The 26,320-nt window shown below is 36.1% G+C and overlaps 2 protein-coding genes across 2 annotated transcripts in view; one reads left to right on the top strand and one right to left on the bottom strand.

The window, feature by feature from the left end:
* Nucleotides 1-26,320, top strand: part of LOC132097943 (elongation of very long chain fatty acids protein 7-like) — a 343,464-nt gene that overhangs the window by 75,557 nt on the left and 241,587 nt on the right. The gene's annotated exons all lie outside the window — the stretch shown is intronic.
* Nucleotides 15,778-18,604, bottom strand: LOC132097939 (doublesex- and mab-3-related transcription factor A2-like). Its single transcript, XM_059503952.1, has 2 exons — nucleotides 17,698-18,604; nucleotides 15,778-17,314 (listed from the first exon to the last, which is right to left on the bottom strand). Exons 1-2 carry the CDS (start codon nucleotides 18,158-18,160, stop codon nucleotides 16,458-16,460), a joined length of 1,320 nt encoding a protein of 439 aa, XP_059359935.1. The 5' UTR covers nucleotides 18,161-18,604; the 3' UTR covers nucleotides 15,778-16,457.

Below are 26,320 nucleotides of genomic sequence, written 5' to 3'. Positions count from 1 at the left end.
CAAGAGACAATTGATGGTATTCCTGGTCAGCTAAACATTTTAGTCTCTCAGTCCCTTCAATGGGTGCCAATAACTCCAAATTATGAATTCAGGCACGTATTCAAATGGTGAGAGCTTCAGTTTTTTTTTTTTCATGGCTTCTTGCTGTTCCTCATCAGTACTTTCTGCTGAAACGTACTGTTTGCAATATGCAATTAATGAGTTGTTCAATGCTTTGAAAGAATCCATTTTAAATGTAATTGTCTCTGTTCCCTAGAGGCGAAAGGACAGGCCCAGAGACGAAGCTGTCAGAGAAACAGGGCTGTCTTTAATCTTCATGTGATGACACTCATACTTGTACGCTGTGCTATAATTTAACATGAGAGAAAATGAAAGTGTGTATGAGGTAGTAAGTGACAGGAGGAAAAAAGTGGGTGAGTGTATGCTTGTGTGTGAGAAAGATATCGAGAAGGTACAACATCGTAGACTCAGCGTTTCAGACCTACTTCTGCCAATCAGAAGTCGATTGTCTCTGATCTTAGGTACAGAGATGAAGCGATTGCTTTGAAAGCGTCCGACGCTACAATGGACTAAGATGGGGGAGTGTTGTGGAGGGTAATAGAAGATTTGGCACAGTCATACTTAATAGAGAGCACTTTGTGTCTCATCATTTATGTTTAAAAACATCAAAGCTGCTCACAATGACGCATATCAAACTGATCTAACAATCACACACTGTGAGTGAGAAGAATGTCTGCTATGTCTAAGTGTCTGCTAAATCTGAGAATATTTGAGGGAATACATAGTAACAAGGATGGCAAACCAAGGCCTTCATCTACTTACAGCAACTATAAAGTTGGTGAAATGGGAATATAGTTCAACAGAGACACCAGAAGTGGTTCAGCTGGCTGCCTTAGCAAACTTTTAAGGGGCCTTCAAAATGATTTCAAATGATTTTTAAAAAGCAAAACAAGTTTTAAAAAAAGATAAAACACCTCAGATTCCCAGTCAAGATATTTCTTATATTAATTCATCCCTTCATATGCACTTAAGAATAAAATTCCTATAAGCTGACGAAACCCAGATATATGAGGGAATTTCAAACGTATGATTCATTTATTTCATATATTCTTAAATGCTAATAATATTTGTAAAAATCCTTGTACAGCCATGTTCATTGGTCATAAATCAGTGTTCTTGAAACTTCTGGAATCACAAAATTGAACAAATTGAAATTATAGTTGTTTTTCCCTATTTAAAACATCATTACAGCAGTAACAGCAGAAATTCTGTATGTTGACCTATACCTGCTGATAAAAAGGTTGAGAACCACTGCTCTACATGATGTTACTGTCCATTCTCCAAACTTTTCAGTCCAACCAAATGATACAATGATGAAGCATAAAATGTGACTCTGAGGTTCTGTTTCCACCTTATACCACCTTATATATACATCTATACACACACACACACAAAACTATTCAATTCAAGTTAATTACTTAGAATACATAAAGTACATAATTACAAACATTATTATAATTATAAAAGAAATATACAAAATATATTACACATAAATACATTCAATTATAATTATAATCTTTGTGTATTTATTTATGAAATTTACATATAAAATTATTAAATATAAACATACGATCCTCATATGATTATCATAAAAAAAGAAATAGACAAAAATATTATACATAAATATATTCAAACATAATTATAATATTTGTATATTTGTAATAAATATAGATATACTATCATCATATAATTAAAACATTTTAAATATATAAACAATATTATATAAAAATATAAAATATATATTTTATTCTTTTATATTTACATATTTTAAATTTACATGTACAGCCTATATAATTGAGCAAACGATTATAAAAAATATGTCAAATAAAATATTAAAATAAATATGGTTATATATAATGATAGTTTTATTTATATTTAACTTTTACTTAAATCAGGAATTATGTGTTATTATATATTATTAATATATTTCCAATACACACAATCATGCATGTTATATATAAAACAAACAATAACAAACATATATTATTTTAGATTTTAAACTGTATTTTAGTTTTATCTAAAATCATGATTGAAAACTGACGTTGTGGGCAATCACACAATCAAAATGGCCCTTGCCTACAACGTCCTGACATTTAATCCCACTACACAGGACAGCAGGTTGGCTGTGATATGACACTGACCACGTGGGTCATGAATAGGGCCTGAAAGGGCAGATGCCAAGGTCACATGGGGACATAAGCCCTCTGCAGACCTTTCCCTCTACAGACCCGCATTCAATTACTCTTAAATCAATGTATCAAATGACGCCCCAAAATCAATAATCTTCAAGGTGTTCCTTGAAAAAATGCACAGTTTGCTGACCTCCGTCTGCCTCTGATCTCCAATCCACTCCTGCCGGCTCGGGTCAGACCTCTTACCTTGACCCCCGCATAGGTAATGCACTGAAAGCCATCAACCCAATGCTAAAGTGAGTCACACTTCCACCTCCCATGAGATTGCATCCCCTCATAACTGAACACCATCCTCGCACCCCAGAGACAAGGAGCGTTCACCAGCGTTCTCTATTGAGAGGAAAAGTAATTGCCTTTCTTTTGTTTGTTTATGCACTTTCTATTTGTTATTCAGCATGGACAGTAAAGGCAGCTCTTAGAGTGAAAATGAGTTTTATGTAAGGAGTAATAACCTTAATGGATTTCCTCAGTAGCAGGAAGCCCCATGGCTATTTATCTTCTCCCTCCACTAATTATTCATTACAGCTCAGCCAGAGGAAACTCGCAAAAACACACAGTCAGATAACGGCGGCGAAGCGCTCGCAAAATTACTTTCTGCTTTCGCCTCTTAAAAGATTCTCGCACTTCAATGCATTTCATTCCAGCCGAGCTTCTGGAGGAGACGCCCACCGTAAGCAGCTGATAGCTTGGAAAATATTCAGAAACACTGATTTGTAAATGCACAAACAGCATCCAGGAGGAAGCGATGAACTGAATGTTTTTCATCACAGGTGGAGGTTGAACTTGTGCATTTTGCGAGAAGTGCATCTCCTGCAGTGGGCTAAAGCATCTTCATGTTCAGTAATCACTGCAGTCCGCCTCGTATTTTTGATTCACAAGCGGAGGACTGCTTACTGTTGACCTCATATTCATAATTACCCTTCACCTTTACCTGATTGATGTCACAGTGGTGACATTTGTGTCCAGTCGTGCCCTTTAGTGGCTCCACTGAGACTCTCTCTAATCGCACAGGCCCCAACTCATCACACAAACCTATCAGCTCACTGCAGGATAGCTGTCACGCTGACAACAACACAATGGATGCTGAGCGCTGTGAGGTAGTAGATGGAGAAACAGACACATTTCACTGAATAAAGAAAAAAAAGAGCAGCACCATGGTTGTGTTTGTAATTTTAATTCATTGAATGTGTTTGGAAGTTTGGAAACATTAAAAAGATTAGAAAAGAATTTGGGGGAAATAGGAATGAGTAAGACTATTCAGGAAAGGTAATTTTTCATATACTCAAGAATAAAACAAAATACTGACATTTAAAAAAATGTTTTGTGAAAACCTGCTAATTTGTTAAGTGTACTGTACCTTACAATAATCAAAAAAACATGCAATTTAACTGTAAAAACAAACAAAAATAAAAAACCTACTGTTCAAATTACAGCAGCCTTTACTTGAGTGTTTAGTGTCGCATGATCCTTTAGAAATCATTCTAATATGCTGATTTAGTGCTCAAGAAACATTTCTTCTTATTATCAATGCTGAAAACAGTTATGCTGCTTAATATGCTGCTTGTGTAAACCATGATACTTTGATACTTTTCTAAGAATTATTTGATGAATAGAAAGAAGAGTATATATTTGAAATAGTTATTTTTGTCTTTACTGTCACTTTTGATCAATTTAAAGTATCCTTGAATGAATGAAAGCACTATATATATATATGAATTTTCGCGCCAATTCGGGCCCGACTCCTCCACACACAATTGAGCCTACAGGCTGATAGAGGCAACCGTGGTGGACAGTCGAGGTGTCATTCTTTTTTTTACATCATGGTTGGCTCATACATGTACAAATGAAAACTCTATCTTAAAGATTTTTTTAAAGTAAAAACCTCCACATAGCTCCTTTAACGTGAGACTCTTATCGGGCGATAAAAAAGTATCGCCGTTAATCTATTCTCAAAGTTGGGTTGGGAGCTGGGTCTATACTAAGCAAGCTATGATGACTTTCACCTTGATATTTTATATAACCGACTGGCCGAGGCCAGCCTAAAAAGATGCTCAGGACAGTTTACAGGTCACTGCTGCGCATCGTCACGAAAGCTTATCTTTTTCACGTGTTTTTAAGCCTTACCGCTTGTCGATTTAAACATTAAAGCATACAAAAACAAGACGCAGAAAAGCTGAACAGAGTAGCTGGTTATTCGCGCGCTGTTTTTCGGCGCGGAGAAAGAGAGAGCCACATATCACGGACAGCGAAACACTGAACCGAACTCTTTTCTGCGAAGTTCTCCTCGAAGTCCCTCCTGCACTTGAACGAACAAATACAAATCGCAGTTTGAACAAACAAAAATATGTGAAAGAGCCCAATTCAGCACCTCAGTGTTGTGGTGTTCAGGGCTCACACAGAGAAAGGCGTCTCAAAACACTTGAACATCGAATTTGCTTATTTTTGCTCTTTTTGCCGACAAATACATACAAAATATGTCAAAATATCCACCTTGGAAATTATGCTTGAAAAAACACAGTTATTTCTTAAGTGAAAGTAAACATTTAAGAAAAAAAAATGGGATGTGTATTATATTGGATGCGTTCATTGTCTCTTAAAGTGACCGCACCTAATTTAGCTACTGGCTGCTATAATGTTAATCCAAGAAAATGAAAGTGAAAATCACTCACTGATCTTGACTGAATTACTTTGTAGTTTTAACAGTCAAACCAAAAATTATTCAGACACCAGATATATTTTTTCATATATATATAGCAAAACTGTAATAATGTGAGAAATGTTGAAGGTGTCTGAATAAATGTAGGTTTGATTGTATATTTCAGTTTTACATTGAAGACTATCCAGTGCTATTTTACATTTAATTATTTGGTTTTTGTACCTTGACACCTACAAACTTGAAAAAAAACTTAAACATTGTGTAAATAGCACAAATAAATAAAAATAAACGAACATACAAATTAAACAATTTCAAACAGGGCCCACTGGTACAACCTTCACTGGGTCCCCGCTGACCCCAGCAACAGCTCTGCTCAGGCCTGTTTCACACATACTCCGTCTGCAGTGCGTATGCAGTCCGTGTGCGTTATGGATGTGGTGCAGCACGGACTCGATGTGCTTTCACACAGGACGCGTTTACAGTTTGCTACTTGGTACGTAAACGATCGCTGCACTGCTGCAGACGCAACGCTCCTGGAACACAACTGGAATCCGTTAACATGGGTGCGTAAAAAAATTATGCAATGCATACGCACTGCAGACGGAGTATGTGTGAAACAGGCGTAATGTTGTTTGCACCTTGTGCCATGTGGAATTAGTTTACAGCTTTTTCAAGCATTTTGTGATGCATTTTGGAAACAGGAGATGAGCCCCTTTTCTAATGCACCATCTAGCTTGATAAACCCCTTCTCAAAGACTTACTGTTTGTCAATTTTATTTGGGCTACACACATATTCTGAATGCCATCGGCAGAATTCGAATGAGCCATTTTAATCTAGATTAATCTAGATTAATTTCAAGATCACAGTGAGATTAATCTAGATTAAAAAAATTAATCTATACCCACCTCTTATATATATATATATATATATATATATATATATATGTATATATGTATATATATATATATATATATATATTCTTTTTTTTTTTTTACAACAACAAAATATAGTCTTCTTCATACAGCACCTAAAAGCGTGTTAGAATTACAGCTGGCTAACACATACTAGCAAATTTCGAAAGTCAACAAAAACAAGTGATTTTTATTTTCGTTCCAACAGGATCAAAGAAACACTGCAGCAGAACAGCTTGACCTTGTAACAGTGATATCAGCGTCATGGGAAACATCTGTGTGGTAAGACTGCCATCTAGTGTAAAAGACCACCTGATACACACACAACCTGCATGGTCTTAAAGGGTCTCTTAGCAAGCTAGCACTGCTAGCCAGGCCAAATTAATATCAATGCTTGCTTTTGAACCTAACCTAACGTATATTAACAATTAGAAACCCTGATTTCAACTTCGAGTTCAGAGGAATGTTGTGGTAAATTCTACTCTGTGCTTCCTGAGACAGCAAAGACTGGGTGATTGGATGCAGTGTACTGAATAAACAATACCAGTTACGCCTAATTAATTTGACAAGTGATTAATACACACTCAGACAACAAAAACAAATGGTTGCTGCTCCCTGGGTCTACTTAACCAACAAAGAACCAAGCAAATAATTCATAGGAAGGAAAGGGTTTTTCCAAAGAGTGCAGGCTGCGACACAGCCCCCAAAGCCCTCCAGAGACAAACCAATAACAAACAAAAATGAACACAAGCATTCATTACGCATTTGCTTTCAGGCTATAATTGAGTAATTTGCAACAAATGAATGAGTATTATGTCAGAGTATGTCTTCTGAATAGGCCACAGGGCAGATCCTATGACCAAATTGCTTTTGAATAGTGTCAATATTCACATATGCATACATGCATTTAAAGAATAGTTTACCCAAGAATGAAAATTTCCTGAAAATTTACTCACACTCAGGCCATCCAAGATGTAGATTAGTTTTTTCTTCATCAGAACAGATTTGGAGAAATGTAGCATTACATCACTTGTTCACCAATGGATCCACTGCTGTGAATGGGTGCCGTCAGAACGAGAGTCCAAACAGCTAATAAAAACATCACAATAATCCACAATTAATCCACATGACTCCAGACCATCAATTAATGTCTTCTGAAGTGGAAAAACTGCATATTTAAAGAAGTTTTAACTTTTAACCATCACTTTTGGCCAAAATAGTCCATAATCCATAAGAACGCTTCCTCCAGTGAAAAAGTCACCTGTAGTCCTCTCACACCAAATCTATCAACATTTTTTTCTTTAAGAACAGTTTTGAACTGTTTTCAGGCTATAATTCAGTAATTAGCACAAAATGAATGAGTATTATGTCAGAGTATGTCTTCTGAATAGGCCACAGGGCAGATCATATGACCATAGTGTCATTATTCACATATGCATACATGCATTTAAGGAAGCTGTTTTTGTCTTGTCTCACCGGTGTTCTGACCGGGACACGCATCACAGTATGGCAAGGGGTGTAACCACTGATCTACAGTATGACTGGATCGCTCATCGCGTTCTAAACTGCCAACTGGCAGTGAAGCCACCAGAAGTGTTCGATCCGCCATTTTACTAATCCCTACCAGCAGAGAGCACCATTGAGTTACATTTAAACCGCAGACCTAAAATCACCCGATTTGAAGCAAATCAGTCAAATGGGATTAGTTGTTATGTCATGTGTTTACGGTCTTTTGGGGCAGGATGAGCGATATATTAAAAACATTTAGGTGGGTATGTCTGTGCACTGACGACGCAGATGACTGATCAAAATATAGGCTATTTCTTTATGAACATAATTATTCAGGAATTATTAAACATGAACGTATTAGTGTCAGAAATGGATTTTAACATATTACAATGAATAATACAATTATGTTTTTAATATTGCGCTATAATCAAATGAAAAGCTTAACTTACTATCTTGGATACTATCTTGTCTTTAAATCCGCATTGTATATAGTCAGTTTATTTCTCTAAATAAATTCAGATTTCAGAATGAGCACTTTGTCGTTTGTTATATATGTTGAGGTCATGTCCGTCTGATGTTTATCATGCTCATGGTGTTCGTTACTGTAATGCACGTAGCTTTTTAATAAGTAGGGGAAATTCCCGACATTTAAAAAAATTACCGTTTACATGCCTAGGGTGTTTGCATTGTAATAATGTACAGAGATATTTCAGATTTATAAACGCTGACTTGTTAGGTGATGTTTTCTCATTAAAATCATACAAGTTCCTATTAATTCAATAGAACGTTTACGCACACTAGGGATTACCAATTTGGCCTTGGCTTCACGCGCACGCACGCGGTGTCGGCGGTGACAGTTGACGTTAGCTCGCTAGAGAAAAATCCGTGCACCAACAGACACATGACATACACAATTCCAATTTAATTTTTATTCAACAATGCTATCCTTCTCTAAACTGATGATGTTATCGAATGTTGCCAAATTAGAAAATCGATCGAAATTATGCACTATTTTTTTTGGTAATAAAATGCACACAAGACACGAGTTTACTAGGAAGTGTCCCGCTCTTTTACCTCTCTCTCTCTCAGTGCAGTCTTGAACAAATAATAATAAATAATAAATTAGTTGAACAAATAGTTAACTTGAGTAGAGTAAACAGTGGAAATAAATCAGCAAAGTTACCTTTCTGAAGTTAAAATTCCTATGAAAGTGGAATCTAGCTTTTCAGCATTCCATGGCTGGAAAAAAAATCCTCTAGAAATTGCTGTATTGTGATTCACAGAAAAAATATTTTTACTGTAGAATTTACCCGCCATTGAAAATTGACCATGATGCTTTGCAAATCTACAGTAACATGCTGTATACAGGTTCTACAGTAAGCATTTGCTCGTTTTACAGTAATAATGCTGTGAAAACTACAGAAATTTGTTACAGTGTACTGTATCATATTTGATACACAAATTTCTAAGGCCTCTAAATTATCAACATGATTAAACCTTCGGGCTCCGTTACATGTCTTTTTCTATGTGAAATCTTAAAATCAAATTATATATATATTATATTGTTAGTCATATTTCAATATACTGGACAGCAGCAACATTTGGTCTACTTGATTTTCCACACATTTTTTTTAAGTAAGATCATGTTGAGTATTAAATATGATATATTAGGCTTTCAAGGAACATTTATTTGTCCATCCCTCAATCATTACTGAATTGCATTATATTGCATTGCAAATGTTGTATTGCACTACTGGTTTGCCCTGTAAACTGTTCAACTGTTACTGTGTATAAGCGCCGTGACAGAGGTGGGTAGAGTACCCAAAAACTGTACTCAAGTAAAAGTAAAAGTACTTCTAGAAATATTTACTCAAGTAAAAGTAAAAGTACTAGTCTGAATAGTTACTTGAGTAAGAGTAAAAGAGTATTGGATAAAAAATCTACTCAAGTAGTTAGTTAGTTACTTTGGGTCATATACTGAGCCTATTTTTATTTAGATATATAGATAAAATGTATGTAATGTATATGTGTGTGTATAAATATATATATATTTCATCAGCCTTGACTCCAGTCTTCAATGCCACATAATCCTTCAGAAATCATTCAAATACGTTGATTTACTATCAATGATGTTCTTTTAATCTTTCTATACATCAAATAATCCTTAACAAAATGTCACAGGTTCCAAAAAAATATTAAGCAGCAAAACCGTTTCCAGCACTGGTAATAAATCAATATATTAGAATTATATTTTGAAGGATCATAACTCATAAGGAAAGGATCATAAGGAAAATTTGGATTTGCATCACAAAATAAATTATATTTTAAAGTATGTATTATATATGTATAAATAACCTCTGACACAGAGAAGAGTAAAAACTCCTCACATGACCGCTAAGTTACTGAACATCTGAACATAACAAACCAAATGCACATTGACGGATCTTCTTCTGTCTGCACGCAGAAGTATATTTCTGCAAGCGTAATATAAACTGTCTAAATCGAGACTATGAACCAGATGGCAACAAACAATCTTGGATCAGCCTGGGACAGTATGAAAACCATAGCAGGCCTCCAGAATCTAAAAAGCAGCAGCCCAGTCACCTTGGATGGCTTCAGCTCAGATACTGAGCTGGCCAGTGCTCTTATTCAATTTTATAATCGTTTTAATATTTTTGATTTTAGCTATGAGATCGACAATTTGAGTAAACAGCTTGTAGACACTCAACATTTTAATATAACACAAGCAGGAGTGCACAAAGCATTCCTCTCTATAAGAGTTAATAAAAGTCATGATCCAGATAACATCTGTGGGCGCACACTCAAAACCTGTGCAAAGCAATTGAGTACTCCCTTCCACTACTTTTTTAACAAGTCTTTAGAGGCACAATTAGTACCTGAGGTATGGAAAGATGCTGTAGTTATCCCTTTCCCCAAATCTAACAACACCAAAAATCTTAATGATTTCAGACCAGTGGCACTTACATCAATAGTAATGAAAGTTTTTGAAAAATTAGTGAGGTCTGAAATATTGAGGAAAACGAAGCATTTACTTGACCCTCTGCAATTCGCTTATAGACCCCGTAGGGGGGTGTAAGATGCCACAGTCACCTTACTTAATTTACTCTTTAAGCATTTAGATAACAATGGCTCTCATGCCAGACTTTTATTTATTGATTTCTCATCTGCTTTTAATACAATTCAACCTCATATTTTAACCACAAGGCTGCTGGAACAGTTTGATCTAAGTAATAACCTGTTCGGTTGGATCCTTAACTTTTTAACGGACAGGACACAAAGAGTGAGAGTGAATGGCAGTCTCTCAGAAAAAGTCTGTTCATCAACAGGCTCCCCACAAGGATGCGTACTCTCACCGCTTCTTTTTATCTTGTACACAAATATGTGCCAGAGCAGGTGGGAAAACAGGACTATAATTAAATATGCAGATGACTCAGTAATTGTTAGCCTGCTCCAAGATAGTGAAACAGGTCACGGTCCAGTCATCAATGACTTTATTGAATGGTGTGAGGCGTCTCACCTTCAACTAAATGTAGTTAAAACAAATGACATGCTTATAGATTTTAGGAAAAAAAAACAATCCAAACACAATAAATTACATCAATTAAAGGTCAAACTGTTGAATGTGTCAAATCATATAAATACCTGGGGATGGTAATAGACTCTAAACTTACATTTGGAACTAACTGTGAACAAGCCTGTAAAAAAGGACATCAGCGTTTGTTTTGTTTGAGGAAACTGAATCAATTTCACATTTATAAATCCATCATGACCCTTTTTTATCACGCTTTCATGAGTCAATTTTATCCTTTGCGCTAGCAGCCTGGTTTGGGAACCTCACTTTGAAAAATAAAAACTCGCTCAATAAAATAGTAAATATTAGTATTAGTATACAAAACAGTTACAGCGCATAACTAGTTCAATTTAAAAATGACAGTTCACATCCTTTGCACACAGAATTCCAGTTTCTACCCACTGGGCGTAGGTTTATAATCCCCAGGTGTAGAACAAAAAGACACAAAAACCGTTTTGTTCCTACAGCCATTACTTTGAGGAATAAGTTATAGCTTATAGTGTACTTGGTTTTTATGTATTTTACTTCCTTTTTTTTATGAGGAGACTACTGAAACTAATTTTTTTTTTTTTGTTTGTTTTTTTTAATGTATGTATTATTTATTCTGGACCGATATGAACTTTTTGATGATGTAGTTTTTGATGATGTGTGATATGTGCTCTGTTTCATATGTGTGTATGAGGACTCTACTGCAAACAAAATCTACCTTCGGGTATAAATAAAGGAACTTGAACTTAAATATTGTGCAAGTTTCATAATTAATTGTGTCTAGACATATGGGGGTCGTCATGTGACACACAGCAGCCACAACAGCATATTGGCAAATTATTATTAAGCATTTTTTTATTTTTATTTTTATTTTTTATTAGAAACATTCCCAGACGCATGAACTATATAATGAAATATGTCGATTCACACATTTCATAGAATGTTAATAATGATAATATGCGACGGTCAAAGTAGCCTAATTATGTAATTTATTATAAAACCCTGTCTGTTTACTTAAGTAACAGATATAGGTGTCATGCCATAACATATTTTTAATACGACTGACTTTATATTAAATGTAAATTTTACATTGAAAGTTAATGTGATATAAAAATTGCTACTAATCTTTCATTGTTCAGAAAGAGAGCAAATAACATTTACATTATCAAAGATAATTTTCACTGAAAATCTAGAGTTCAATCACTCTCAGAAACTCCCATTAAAATCACTGAAACTGTTAACACTGTGAAATCAATATCTTAATTATAGATTCGTACACACATCTGCACTTTGTTGTTTCTGACGAGAGAATTCGTCTCCAGTCAGCGAGCGAAGGAAGCACCGGCATTTTAGCGATGACTCATCTGAACACCTCTGATTGGCCATTGCATTCAAAAGCTCAACATAATGTTGTGTGATTGGCTATAATGTGCAGCGCTGTAAAACGCATCTATCTCTGGCTCAGCGCCAGCAAGCGATCACAGATCTGAATTTAGCATCTGATATGACTCGCTGAACGTACTCGCACCGATGTGATTGTATTAAAATTAATAAAATCTTAATCGGTTATTTTTTGTCTCTTGGAAGCTGCATTCAACTTGACTCCCCTCTGTTATAAGCCACACGTACAACAACCTAATGTCACCGGTATGGTGTACTGTAATCGAATGTAGCCCAAGTTATTACCTGTTGAACAGTAGACAGCACACGCGGTGTTCATCTAATAAAGATCTGCATCGCAAGCAAATAGCCTTTGCAGATTTGCTTTCAATTCAGTGCAGTTCCATATCCACGTTTTCAACTCTGAGTGAACCGCTTCAGACGCTAGGCGCGTGAGGCAGGGAACTGAACGACTCATTCAAACTGATTCATGAACCAATTCACTCGTTTGCCAATTGGTTTGATCAAGCCTTTGAACAGAGTTGACTCAAAAGAATGAATAATTCACGAATGGGCATCGCTCATTGCCCAGAGAAAAGTAGACGTCGCGTTTGGAATAAACTGAAGCATTTATAACATTTATTGCATTAAGATAAAGTATAACGAGAGGAGCGTCGCCCACAGTAACGAAGTAAAAGTACAGATTTTCCCCAAAAAATTTACTCAAGTAAGAGTAAAAGTACCCATCTTTAAATATACTCCAAAAAGTATTAGTTACCCCAAAAAATTACTCAAGTAAATGTAACGAAGTAAATGTAACTCGTTACTACCCACCTCTGGCGCCGTCATTATCACTGTTCAACACAAACAAGACAAAGAAAGAGGCAGTAAGTATTATATCAATAACAGTCCAGTTGATAGTGCTACAGATCTGTCTTATTGCAAATTCGTACCTGATAAACATGTAAAAATAAAAAATAAAAAAAGTTTCTATAAATGATACAACAGAATGAAACAAAACGTATACACACAAATAATCTCTACATTTACACCTGTCACTACTTGTTTCCCTATTTCTCACAGAGACTTTGCTAGAGTTAACATCTAATCTTATAGTAGGTGCATTCTGTCTAGATTGTATATTAATGAAATAAGAGCTCACGTACAGTTTACATGCTAATAATAATAAATCCTGACATGATGATCAGGGCACATCCATGTCTTGCCTTAAATGGGGACCAATGTGTTTCTGCTCATTTTGAAACGTATGTTCACAATAAAATGAATCTTAATTTGACTTTTTTATTACAGTCGTTAGTTGGAAAATTTGTTTCTAAGCAAAAACATCAAAGATCGTGTTACCAAAACTGCACTCTGTGGCGCAAATTTTACGTCACTTGATAGACGCTTGTCAAATTAGCGTTTTAGTACACTTTAACGGCTCTTCAAGTGATGTTAACGATACCTAAGCCTCCCTTTTTTAACCCTAAATCGAAACCTGCAATTCTAGTATAACTCCATCATAAATTCCCGCGTGAACTCGAGAAACTAGTAATTGGCGACACGACAGAACAGCTCTAACGTTACTCTCTGTTGTACCTCTGTGTATGCGCTTCATTATATTTCACCGCAAGGTGGCGACATAATCAAAGAAAAAGCTATTAGACGAGTCACCTGTGAATCCACTGACCGTCTACGTGAATTTCCACATCCTACCATAAGAGGGCGACATATTCTCGCATGGAAGGTCAGAATTTTAACATGCTGTCAAATTTGGAAACAATTTCAAGACGAGAGAATTTCATCAGACAGTTTGTCAATAGTGTTATTTGTATTGGTGTTTTAATGACTCTTTATATTAGTAATTGGTGTTTATTTTATTATTTATTATATTCTTTATTTTTAGAATCGTTATATTCGTCTAACTCTTTTGAACAAATTGAACATTGAACAAACTGTGTCATATTTGTTTGTTTGTTTGTTTGTTTGTTTGTTTGTTTCATCATTTTGAAAATAATAAACTTTTAGAATTTTACATTTTAGAAGCAGCCTTGCGTTGCTTTTAGGACAATCTTAAAATAGTCTATTCATAATAAGAAAAATATAAAGGCTAAATGGAGCTACCACATTCCTGTCTGTTCTCTTTCTGAATAAGAGTAGCCTAAATGTAAAATTAAAAAGACTAACAGGCGTATGCTATGTATCTCAGTTATTCTTGTGCAATGTAAGTAAAAATAGATAGGAATAAAATAAAATAAAAAAAATAGATTGAAACTAAGATTAAACATGCTTGGTATCTGAACACACACAAAAAAATCTGTCTAATAAAATATTTCCCATTTCAAAATCCAACGCTTTTTGTTAAATGTAGCAGCAGAAAAAAAAAATGTTGAATGTATTTTAGCATAGGCCTATATGTAAGGTATTAGGCTTTTTTATTTAGATGAAATAAACTTGATAGTTTAAACCCATTTTGTCGTAAATCTTTTGACGATTTCATTACTTAAAAACAATAGACTATAACACAGTAACATTACATACATAGTATTTATAACATAGTATAACATAGTATTTTTATTCGATTTACAATTAGGCCTACCGAAATTGTAATAATTATGTGGACTGTAAAATAAATAAAAACACTGAACTAAATTTAAACTGAGTAGCAGAGGAATTTATCTCAAATTCATTAAAACACTGTCTCTGTAAATATTAAACAACCCGAGAGAAGGGTCTGTGTTATCATGCACCTCATCAAATGTGCATTATGAACATTGGAGTGCTCGGTTTCTCCGTTAAATGAAGGCACACTGTCAATCCGACACTGCTGTTTACACTGTTTTATCTGCGGGGAGAAGGTAAACAGACTCTGGCGAGGGGGATTATGTCTCCATGGCATCGCGTTTCAATAGTGCAGCTATACACTCCTCGTGCGAAAATACAGTGGACTTCTGCTTTGAGACTGTCTCTGTTTAGAGGCTTTCACAATCTTTTAAAAGAAGAGAAGAGCTTATAATATCATCTCTCTATAACTTGGACTGTCGATGCGAAAAAATAATAAATTGATATGGGCCTATTGTTATGAAACAATGAAAAAATTTACTTTCTAATATGTTTAGCTATTTTTATTTTATTTTTTTTTTTTTTTTTTTTTAAATACATATGGTAAATAATAATAATAATAATACATTAAACGTATTGATTTTGTTAAACATATTGAAAGAATTGAATTGTTTATTATTTTTTAAAAGTTTGTATTACTTTCAAAATGTGTTTTGAAATAAGTCACAATGCGCCAACTGATACAATATGGATAAACAAACCAAAATAAAAAAATGTAATGCACAAAACAAGCAAAACGTAAGAATAAAATAACATTTATTTATTTTGCAAAATTTACACCGAGAAATGTACACTTCGCAACGCAGCAAGATTTCATTCAACAAACAATCTTTTTACATCTTTTTTTTTTAGATCCATTTTGAATGTTTTTGTTTTTTACTTTATCATCAAGAAATGCAATATACATAATTTAGTCTTGTAACACAATATATCACTCACAATGGGAATACAAATGTCTACTTAAGCCAGTAACCATATTAAATCCAAAGAGCTTCTGTTCTGTCGAATGAACATGGCACGATTTAACAGACACTGAGCAGAAAAAGAGTGAATAATAGACGTTCCACAATAACAATAATGCTAGAATATTCCCTTTTTTTAATGATGAAGCAAATTATTATCCTAGGAATTGCACTATTATCACACGGGGGCTTAATCCGTTTGGTAAATGATCTAAATGGATTGTAACAAACGTGAAGGATTTTAAAATACACAATTTACATTACTCGAAAATACTATGGTTACCCTGCTAAATGTCTAAAATAATTCACCTCTGGCTCCTCTTGCGCTGAGGCAGTGTCGGTAACCCCATCCTGCAGTAAGATGGGTAAAAATTACTTTAACCTTTACGCGTAACCATTTTCTTTTTGATTTATTACAAACTTCAAAGAAGCCACGACCACCAAGCACATTTTCTGGTGATTAAACTAGACATATTTTATATACAGAAACACAAGGCCCGCGAGTCTTTAAGGATGAGTAATCTTTAGGCCTACGAGTCTTTAAAGAAAAGAAACACTTTTGTCTACATTTGGGAAACACTATCTCACTGTTTCTCTGTAGTGTTGTTGACCAGAGGACCATAGAGTCCATTGGTGTAGCTCTGATCTTTATGCAAGAGAGTCCTGTCTCTGATCAAGTCACTGAAGGCATAGTCCATTGGCGGCCTGAAGCCCAATGTTGGCATCAGACCCGTGGTGGAGTATGGAGCCATGAAGGCAAGGCCTCTGCTGTGAGCCGAGTACGCGAGCCGGAGTGGGTTCAAGCCCAAATGCGTACTGAGAGAATACGTGCTCGGGTCGGAACCAAAGTGTGGCGCGTTGGGTTGCAAAGGAGAGAAGGCAGATCTATTGCTGAGCGTCATGGTTCCTGGTAACATTGGCCGCGGGTTGGAGGACATGTGCGGCTGTGCGCTCTGCAGCATCCGATCCGCCGTCCAGGACTCCTCTGGGCCCTTGGCTTGACCGCTGTTGTTGAGGATTTGCTCTATGGCTTGCACCACGTCTTTGCCGCATCCCTGCAGCACAAGCTCCAGGACGCTGCGCTTGTGGTTGGGGAAAACCCTCGTTAGGATATCGATGGCGTTCATCTGTCGCGATGCTGCGGAGGAGGGCGAGGGCTCCTGGTCGTCTTTATCTGTATCCGAGCCGGAGTCTGAACCGAGCGGACTGATTGAGCCTGGCGTCTCATCGCCGTCTTTTAATGGTTTGGCAATCGGGGAGCTCACAGTGGATTCGCGGTCACCGTTCTCCGAACCCGAGCCGTGACGCATATCTGGAGACGACATTCCTGGAACGGATTCGGTGTCTGTGGATACGGACTTTCCAGGCGCCTGCTGTGGGGTCACCGATACAGATAAAGATGTCTTGGGGAACAACTCGAACTTTTGGATGTTCGATTCACCTGAAATAGATTGATGCACGTCAATAATTGCCATCAGCTAAACATGTCTTTTTTCTTTGACTGTATGAGAGTGAAACTTGGAATTCAACTTGAAATAGCCTACACAGTTCGATATTATTCTTTGAATAACAAATACACTAGCAAAATATATCAATCTTTTAAAATAATTAAGTTTTCCATATGGTTCTTTGAATATTCAAAAAGTTTTTTGATGTTTCATTAGAGATTCTTTGGATTTAGTATAAGAGCGTTTATTTAAAAAGTGCATAAAATGTTTTTTAGGTAATTAATTTCTATTTACAATTCTTTAAATATAATTGAAACTTTTATTTTTAAGAATGTATAAAGTAGCTATAGGAGTAGGCTTTAATTTATCCACCTACCAGAGTTTGTTTCGTTGTTAACTGAGCTAAAGACCTCATAGTTTTGCCGGGGAGGTATGATGCCGTTGGCAGCGGCCAGGGCCAGACCCTCTGCTGTGCCGTAGAGCAGCTGAAGTTCTCTTGCCTCGTTCTCCTCCTGCGCCTGCTGTCTGCGGAGCGCAACCTGAGCGGCCATGACGCGCTGTCTCTCAGCGATGAGAGTGCATTTGGCACACATGCAGTCCTTCCATCTGCAGTAGCGCTTATGCCCCTTCAGCGCGGATACCACGCCGTGATTCCTGCACCGGGCGCACTTAGGCGTTCGTGGATACTTCTCTGTAGCGCGAAGCAACAGCGGCGGGGCCCTTAGGAGGTTACCGGCCATGGAAACCGGGATGGAGGCGGCAGCGGCTGCAGCAACGGCGCTGGGATGAACCTGCGACACTGCCTGGGAGGCGGGTGGGATCTCTGGACGAAGATCCATATTCTCCGAATCAACAAACAGCCGATCGATAGGTTAAAAAACGTGCGCAACCGAAGTCTTCGATCGGAGACGTTTCATAAGCATTGAGCAGAATCGATACACGGCGAATTTCTTTAGCACAGCACTTGAGGAAGAACACAGCCCGAATGCCAGTGTCCAGAGAAGAGATCAGAAAATACTTATGACTGCTTATGAAAGTCGTCTTTCCAGTGAAATTTTCAACTTGTTGCGCGCTGTCCACAAGCAGCCCAATAAACTCTTTTAGAAATTAAACATATGTTTAAAACTTATAAAAAATTTAAAAACACAAAAATCCATCGAAGGTATTACAAAACTAACTTTAAACTCAATGATGAGCCGACAGTCTAAGAGAGAGCAGAGTTTGCTGCTGGAGCCAGTGTGAGACACTAACTTCCTCGAGAGATCTTCAGTGGATACAGATCCCTCTAGATCTATTGTTGCGCCCACGTTTTCATTAGACAAATTTGACAACAATGTGGCGCCTGTCATTGGCCAAAGAGGGAAGGAGCGATCTGATTGGCTTGTCTCTTTTTCAACTGTGTCCACCTGCGTTTTTTTCTCAAATAACAAGCATCACGCAGAGCTAAAACATAAAACTTTTATCATAAGAAATTATTTACTAAAATACAGGCAAAAGATCCTGTAAGACAATTGACTATTGATACTATAATCTTTAAAAGCATTGTTTGACGATTTGGCATAACTGCCCTTCAGGCAAAATTGGCTAGCTGTTAAAAAGTTGATTACGGGATTCTTTGAGATAAATTTATTTATTATTTACAAGGAATTATTAGTCAAAATTAGGTTCGTATTTTTTGTTTATATTTTAAAAGACAAGATTTTGTTTTAGGCATTTGCTGTAGCCTAGTGAAGAGACAATTCCTCCTAGAATGACGTCAGTCTCGATAAAGGCAAAACGGTAAGTTGTTACGCTAGACTTTAAGGGCAGTTCGTTGTCCGTAATTGTTTACTGCATGTTTGCAATTGTTTACTGTAAACATTGTTGCGTCGTTTGAAAATGACATTCATTTGTAGCATTATTGCAGAACTACTGATTTTAAAGCTGGCTACTAGAGTCAAAAAGATTAAATGTGCTTGCCATTTATCATCGATATAAACACAACATTGCGATATTTGATTGTAATCTAATTATTTAAGATTAATTAATGTGGTTTAGCGCCATAGGAATAGTTACATCATTCTAGCATTTGCAAGACTAACGCTCGCTTCTGTTTCTCTGTATTTGTAGAACATTTACTATTAAAACTCTATATTTCTCACCAGCATTGTTTTGTATATTGTTAGCGTTGTTCTCGTAGCTTAACTAAGTCTTTTTGTTTTTGTTTTTTCTAGAACATATTTCATGTGACTATTTGATTTTTTTTTTCTCTTCATACTTTTAAAAGTCAGCGGATTGTTCACAACACAAACATTAACAGAAAGTGCTATTATCATTATTATTATTATTATTATTATTTATTGCTAAATGATTTTAGAATTGCATGCATTTGTTTTGGACACGTTCAAGAATTAAAAGCGAAGATTATTGATGTAAAACTTGCCAGGTTTTAAAATGTCAGTGAGATGCCTAATTATTTTTGCACTGCTTCAATTTATCTACCCTTAGATTAAAGTAGATTTTTAAACAATATAGCCTACATATTTTTTCTTTAGCCTACATAATTATCCAACATTTCAAGACTGTGGTGTCATAGAACTAAAATGGTTAGTAATTGAATTCTCTAGTCTTTAGAAATATGTTCATCGAAATATTTGTATCTATCTAACTATACAAGATTACTGAATGTATTCGTATATTGCTTACTTATTAAAGGTTACCATTGTACATGATTACAACATATTTTTTCAAAATAATAAAATGCCGTTTATCAGCTAAAAAAATAAATGTTCGCTTGCATCTGCTAAACAAATCTGCTTGACAACAACAGACTTAAATCTAAACATTCTTCTTTGTTCGTTCGGATTAATTCGAATCGCCAGAAGGTTTTGTATTTTTCAGGGTATTTAAAGCAGAACGCCATGGTTCTCTTTGGTACCTGGACTTTGAATTTCTCGCCCCCTTCGATAAAGTGATGTGGGCCTGTACTGTTTCCCTGTCGCTCGGTTTCTTATTGTTTACACACTCAATCACAGTAAGCAAATGCCATCTGTCCCCACACCCCCCTCCCCTCATCTGCACCTTTAATTACCCAACCAGCACACTAATAGAGACGATATTAAACTAAAGCTTTTTGACATTCAAAGTCATTATCTCGGCAGCGATCTCACGCGACTGAAAATAGACATCCCGAGATCATTACAAAACCGCAAGCAGGCGTTGATTGTTCATAAACTGAGAGATGATGAATGCACAGCTCTGATTGTGCTATTTTGACAGATATGAGAGCTAAGCCGGTCGTACGCTGTTCTGTTGATGATAGCCATATATATAGTCACAACTTTCGAAATGTAACTAACTCAAAATAATTTTAATACTTTTAATGCAACCCACTTATTCAATGCAAAACAGTGTATGCAGAATAGCCTATAATGCATTTAACGCCCATTAGATCTAATAAACTTGGCTTTCACATTACTATCTATCCATTCGAGATAACGTTTATGAACCCCAGAAAGCAATGCACAGTATAACTAACATTAAAAACTTGTTTTAATTCTCAGAATATCCACAGAGCAAACTTTGGTAAGACAAATGTTCTACCCTGAAACCAAGAAGCGCTAAAAAACCCTTTATTTTTAAGAGAGTAGGCAACATTTACTAATTCTGTTCAGGCAAAACCTATAATATTCTATGAAGTTTAAATAATGAATCCGGCCCTCTACACACTTTACTTGAAAAAGAAAATCTCTCCATTGAATGGGCGTCTCTGTGAATTCCAATTAAATGCCCCCGGGCAATTAAAACTGACTGTGGGCACTTAGGAAATTCAACATTCTTTCAACAGTTCATTAGACCTATGCATCAAAAACCCATACAAGGCTTTCACTCCTTTTAGAATCTCCACCGCTGACTGAGTTTTACACCTTTTTAAAGCAGCACAAAAGAGATGCTTGACCCGACATATGTAACAGCATGTCTCTGTTCCTCCAGCACCCCGCAGCGCTATTGCGCGGATCTTTCTCTCCGCTGATACCCGGCCGGAGCGCGGCTGGACCCGAACTGCCTCCCTGCGGAACTCCTGCTGGAATGGTTTGAGTGCGCAGAGCGCAGCAGAGGTTAGAGTAGCAGATAAAAAGGGGAATGAGGGTGCCGAGCGCGCGCTTTTTTATTTAGAAAAACCGGTGTATTTACACGCTTCATCTCGTCTCCAAATCCTCATTAGGTTGTTAACCTCTTGTTCACATGAAAAACTTCGCAGCAATGGCATTCCCCTAAAGGCACAGAACAGAGCGCTTAAAATAACTGCGTTAAATTAAGCTTTTATTGGCTTACTTAGGATGGAGGCTCGATGTGACTTGCTTTAGTTATTTATACCTAAAAATATATATTTTGTATAATTATTCATTAAGCGTAGCCTATTATGTAATTAGGCTATTAATTGTCGCGTATTTATCCATCTGTATAGCCTACTTATTTTAATTTACGAAATTAAACAACCCTCACATACACTTTCAGAAAAAAGGCACAGAAACGATCAATGGAGTGGCACCTTTTCAAAAGGTAAACTGTTGTAAACAAAGCACATGTATACACATTTTATCCCAAGTGTATTTATTAGTATCTAAATTATACATTTTAAAAAGCTACAGTGACCGATATTGTAAATTTTTCTCTGAGAGTGAACAGTAGGCTACTGTACCGTTTGGTCCCTTTTTGTTTTAATAAAAACAAAATAGTTCGAGAATCATATAGGTTTCATATGTTACAAAAGACGTTTATTAAATCTTAATAAACCTGTTTCTGGCTTAATTTAAAACCATAATGCAATATTTTCTTGGTCAGATGCTTACAATATATGCTAGCTACTATAATATTGCGGTGTTACTTTGGTTCTGCAAACTTTAAAATTGCAAGATGGGAAATAACTTTATTAAGACGTCCAGTCTATATTGGGGGAAAATATACAAGACCACATTATAAAAACAACTTATTACTGTAATTTTACTCTGTAGACTCACTTCCACTTTTTACACCAAGGGTGCACAACGCCGATGAAATGAAATGATGTGAGTGTGTGTTCAGGCAGCAGCCAATTAAAATGCGGCCTCCATCCCTCCACATCTGCCTCCCTTTACAAACGAATCAAACAGAAAAGCAGGAACCCAGTGAAAGAGCGCTCATTGAGATCACAGATGGAGTATAGGTTTTTGCAAGAAATTTGAGAAACACCATTGTCCCAAATCCAAACTCAATGTGTTCCCTCACAATGGTTGGGGCTTTGAGCTGCGCCGACTCAATTGGCCTTGTTTTTTAAACTTGAAGTGTTGAGCACAAAGACCGGCCTCCTAAATGTCACAACCGCTCCAAGTGGGGCTCTGCAGCGCGATGCTGTCTGAAAAAAGAAAAAGAACACAATTATGAAGCAATAATTACTCTGCTTCTCTTCGCACGCCACTGCGTCTATTCAGGCCCCTTTAGCCCCATTTAATGCTTTATCCTCGTCCACGATAATCCGAATACCACAGCTTTATTATTTTTTCTTCTCCCTTGCAGAATTTTCTTATGAGATGGGAGTGGGAAACGGGGATTGTGCAACCTGGACAATGGCCTTGTTAACTTACTTTCTGGACAACTTTTCTAATATCGAAAGATGAATGCTTAATGTCACAGATGAGAGCTGCTGCATGATACGAGATATATTTGAATAAGTTGATCCATTTACATTTTTTTTTTGCAATTAGCCTGCTGCTTACAAGTAGCACCGTTACTAACAAAAAATAAATAAAAATAGTGTCTTAGTTAGAGGTGTGTTTTAAAGAGGGGGCAAATGAAAATTATAGGCTAATTCTTTTAACCAGATGTGTGAAAAAAATGCTGACAATAATGTCAAAGATAACCGTAATAGCTAATATAGGCTACGATCATTTAAATCATTAAACGATAATAAAGAAATCACATTTTTAATATATTATGCCTCTAAGCTATTTCATTAATATAGCCCAGCAAAAGTATAAAACACTAATTTTCATTCAATGTAAAAACGGGGGAAATGTAAATTCTGACAATAGGCCCAAGTTTAATTTAATAAATGCATTGTAGGCCCGTGTTAGGCATCTTTGCATTGACAAATGCAAAACTTTCTCATAAAAGAGCTTCCTCCATTATCTTGAAGATGTGCCTCATTGCCTTGACAAATGAAATATTTCTGAAGATGACGTCTTAATATATATATATAGAAATCAGTTAAATGAGTCGGTTGATATTAGACGGTGTTTATCTGTCAAGTCAAAACTCTGCAATTGTGATAGATTGTTTAATAAAGTAGATCTATACGAAAGTTGTGCATTTCATTGTATCTCTTTATTCAAAAATTGAACAGTTTAAAATAATAGTATGTAAAATGGCATTTCTCAGGCAGAGATCTGCTCTTACGTCACTGCTATTTTTTTCGCGCAACCAATAAACAAATAGAAACTCAACCCTTTTTTTGATAAATTGTTCTTAAAAGCAGTATTGCCTACAGTATTTTTTTGATATTAAAGCATGACATTAAAAATGTTTTGGGGTTTTTTTTCTTAGGAAAAATCGAAAATTAGAATTTCAACAATGCATTAAAATGGGATAGAGATACTCTGTCAAATTTAAATTAATTATAAAGAAACGCATTTTAAAATCTATTTATACTTCGAAAACTACTAAAAACAATTAAGCCTAAGCATTAAAAAAACAGGGCAAAGTTTCCCTAATTGAAGAAACATCCATAAACAGTCAAAAAGTAAGTTCCAACTACAGTAACCTTCGAGGCTCAATACCTAATGAAATGAAAATGATTCAGGATGACTAAATCATTCCTTTTGGAGGCAGCCAATAAAACGATTTATGTTCTCACCGATCCCTCCCGTCTCACTCACTCCATTCGCACACATTGCCCACCACAAATGAGCCCCTTTTTCGGGTGACTCTTTAAGCCGCATAGATTCTGTTTCTCTAGTGTCTCTGAGAAAGTAAACTTTGAGTGACCCTCCAGGTTAGTTTAGTCTGGGATTTCAGCATCGTTGGGTGATTGGATGCTGTGGGATCAGGAACTGCTTCAAAGAAGAGATCACTTGCGTCAGGAATTCTCTTCTCTCACCAAGGGCCAGCAGCATTCTTGACCCTTAAAGACTAGTCAAACATTATTGAACGCTTCCCTTTTGTCACTGAAGAATCGAGCCACCACCTGATGTTGCCAGAGCAGAATCTGTGTCACAAGAAACCACAAAATAACTCTATTGTCCCTAAATAGAGAGTTTGGGATCAAACCATGATGGCATTGGAAAATAAGATTCTTGACTGACAGCAGCTTCAATTCAGGGTCACGGATTGAGACGTCACAGATCTGACAAGTGGGCAACAGGGTAACTGTCTGAAAAAGAAAATCACATTGACAAATGCAAAACTTTTTTAAACATATAAATAACAAAATATTTATGAAGTATAAAATAAAAATATTTAAGAAAGAGCATGTGTTTGTACAGACATACACACACACACACACACACACACACATTAATGTAATAACATAAGGGAACAATCATAATATAATATCAAAAGAAACTTGTTCATTGTTTGAGTAGTCTTTAAGCATCAGGAATACATTAAAGACTAGTTTATTTGTCTAAGTAATTACAGTAGGTAATATGAAGATAATAAAAAGTATATACACGTGCATGTTGTTTTTTTATAATTATACAAATTTGAAAGCTATCCTTTTTTCAAGTTGGTTTTAAAAAAAAATGTAATTGCTATAGTCTTTTAGTGTCAAGAACTATATATATATATATATATATATATATATATATATATATATATTACACAAACACACGCACGCCATTATTGACCTGTAAAGACTAGTTTATACACTGTTAAAAAAATAAATTAAAAATGAAATAAAAACAACTTGTAAATGACATTTAATTACATTAAACTGGCTTAAAAATGAGTAGAAACTTATTGGTCATATTTTTTTTTACAGTGTATAAGGAGTCTAAAATCAAATAAAAATGTTCAAAATGGCAGGAAAACTAAAAACCCATTATGTCCTTTGGTACAGGATAATTTTTTTTCCAAACAGGAGGATTACTGTTTCAATTGTGGGCATTATTGTGCTCTTCTCGTGTTGCTCAGAACACACCTGCCAAAAGAACGCCGATAACAAAGTGTAGACAAGCCAGATCAAGCTAAAAGAAATATCAGTTAAAATCACAGCATTTCCGACCTGCTCATCACTGCTGTCTGTGTCAGTACAAAGTCAATGTCTGCATGCAATAACCAATCATTCAGCCATTGAAACAGTAATATCACATGCACACAGGAGCTGCATAACCAGCATTTCTCCCTCGGGCTGTATTTACCAGTCTTTCACACCTGATTGAGCATGATGAAAACTTGAAGAAAATCTTACTTTTCAGTGCTTGCTCTCTCTTAAAAGCATGGACACGGGAGAGCAGACTACGTCAAACGTAAAATGCTACCTGGAGAACAGCGATCTGCAGATTCTGAAACACATTCAAGTCCAATTCACCCAGGTATTACTCATATTTAACAACATTAAATTGCAGAGCACATCTAAACCATAATAAGGAAGAAACATTCACATTTTGCAAATGCTCATTTTGGGGCTGATGAACACACAAGAGTCAATTTCAGAGAATTGTATTACCGACCAAGCTTGACGAGAGCTGTAATTTAGTTTGTTGTTGTCACTTTGAATAAGGCTGCTTTCTCCTTTGTCTGAATCAAATACTGAACTCGCTGACCAGAACACCACAAGGGTGTCTGAGTTAGTTTAACATACTAATCTCATTCTCACCAAACAGTGTGAGAAACAGAATGATTCATGTCTTCTCGGGGCACATCACCTACAGTGGAAGTATGACTGGATGCACACATTAAACGTTCAGATTCCTTGCGTGAGAAGGCAGACAACACAAATGAAACAGCCTGCAGGTTAGACTCCTTCTATCCAGTTAAAAAAA

The sequence above is a fragment of the Carassius carassius genome, chromosome 21 (assembly GCF_963082965.1).
Source record: "Carassius carassius chromosome 21, fCarCar2.1, whole genome shotgun sequence".
Taxonomy (NCBI): domain Eukaryota; kingdom Metazoa; phylum Chordata; class Actinopteri; order Cypriniformes; family Cyprinidae; genus Carassius; species Carassius carassius.
This window is presented reverse-complemented; position numbering and strand designations above follow the sequence as displayed.

Excerpts from the sequence above, each read along its gene's own strand:
- LOC132097939 (XM_059503952.1), bottom strand. The coding sequence starts at position 18,160 with ATGGATCTTCGTCCAGAGATCCCACCCGCCTCCCAGGCAGTGTCGCAG. Across the intron at positions 17,315-17,697 it reads TAACAACGAAACAAACTCTG|GTGAATCGAACATCCAAAAG; the intron begins GTAGGTGGATAA and ends AATCTATTTCAG.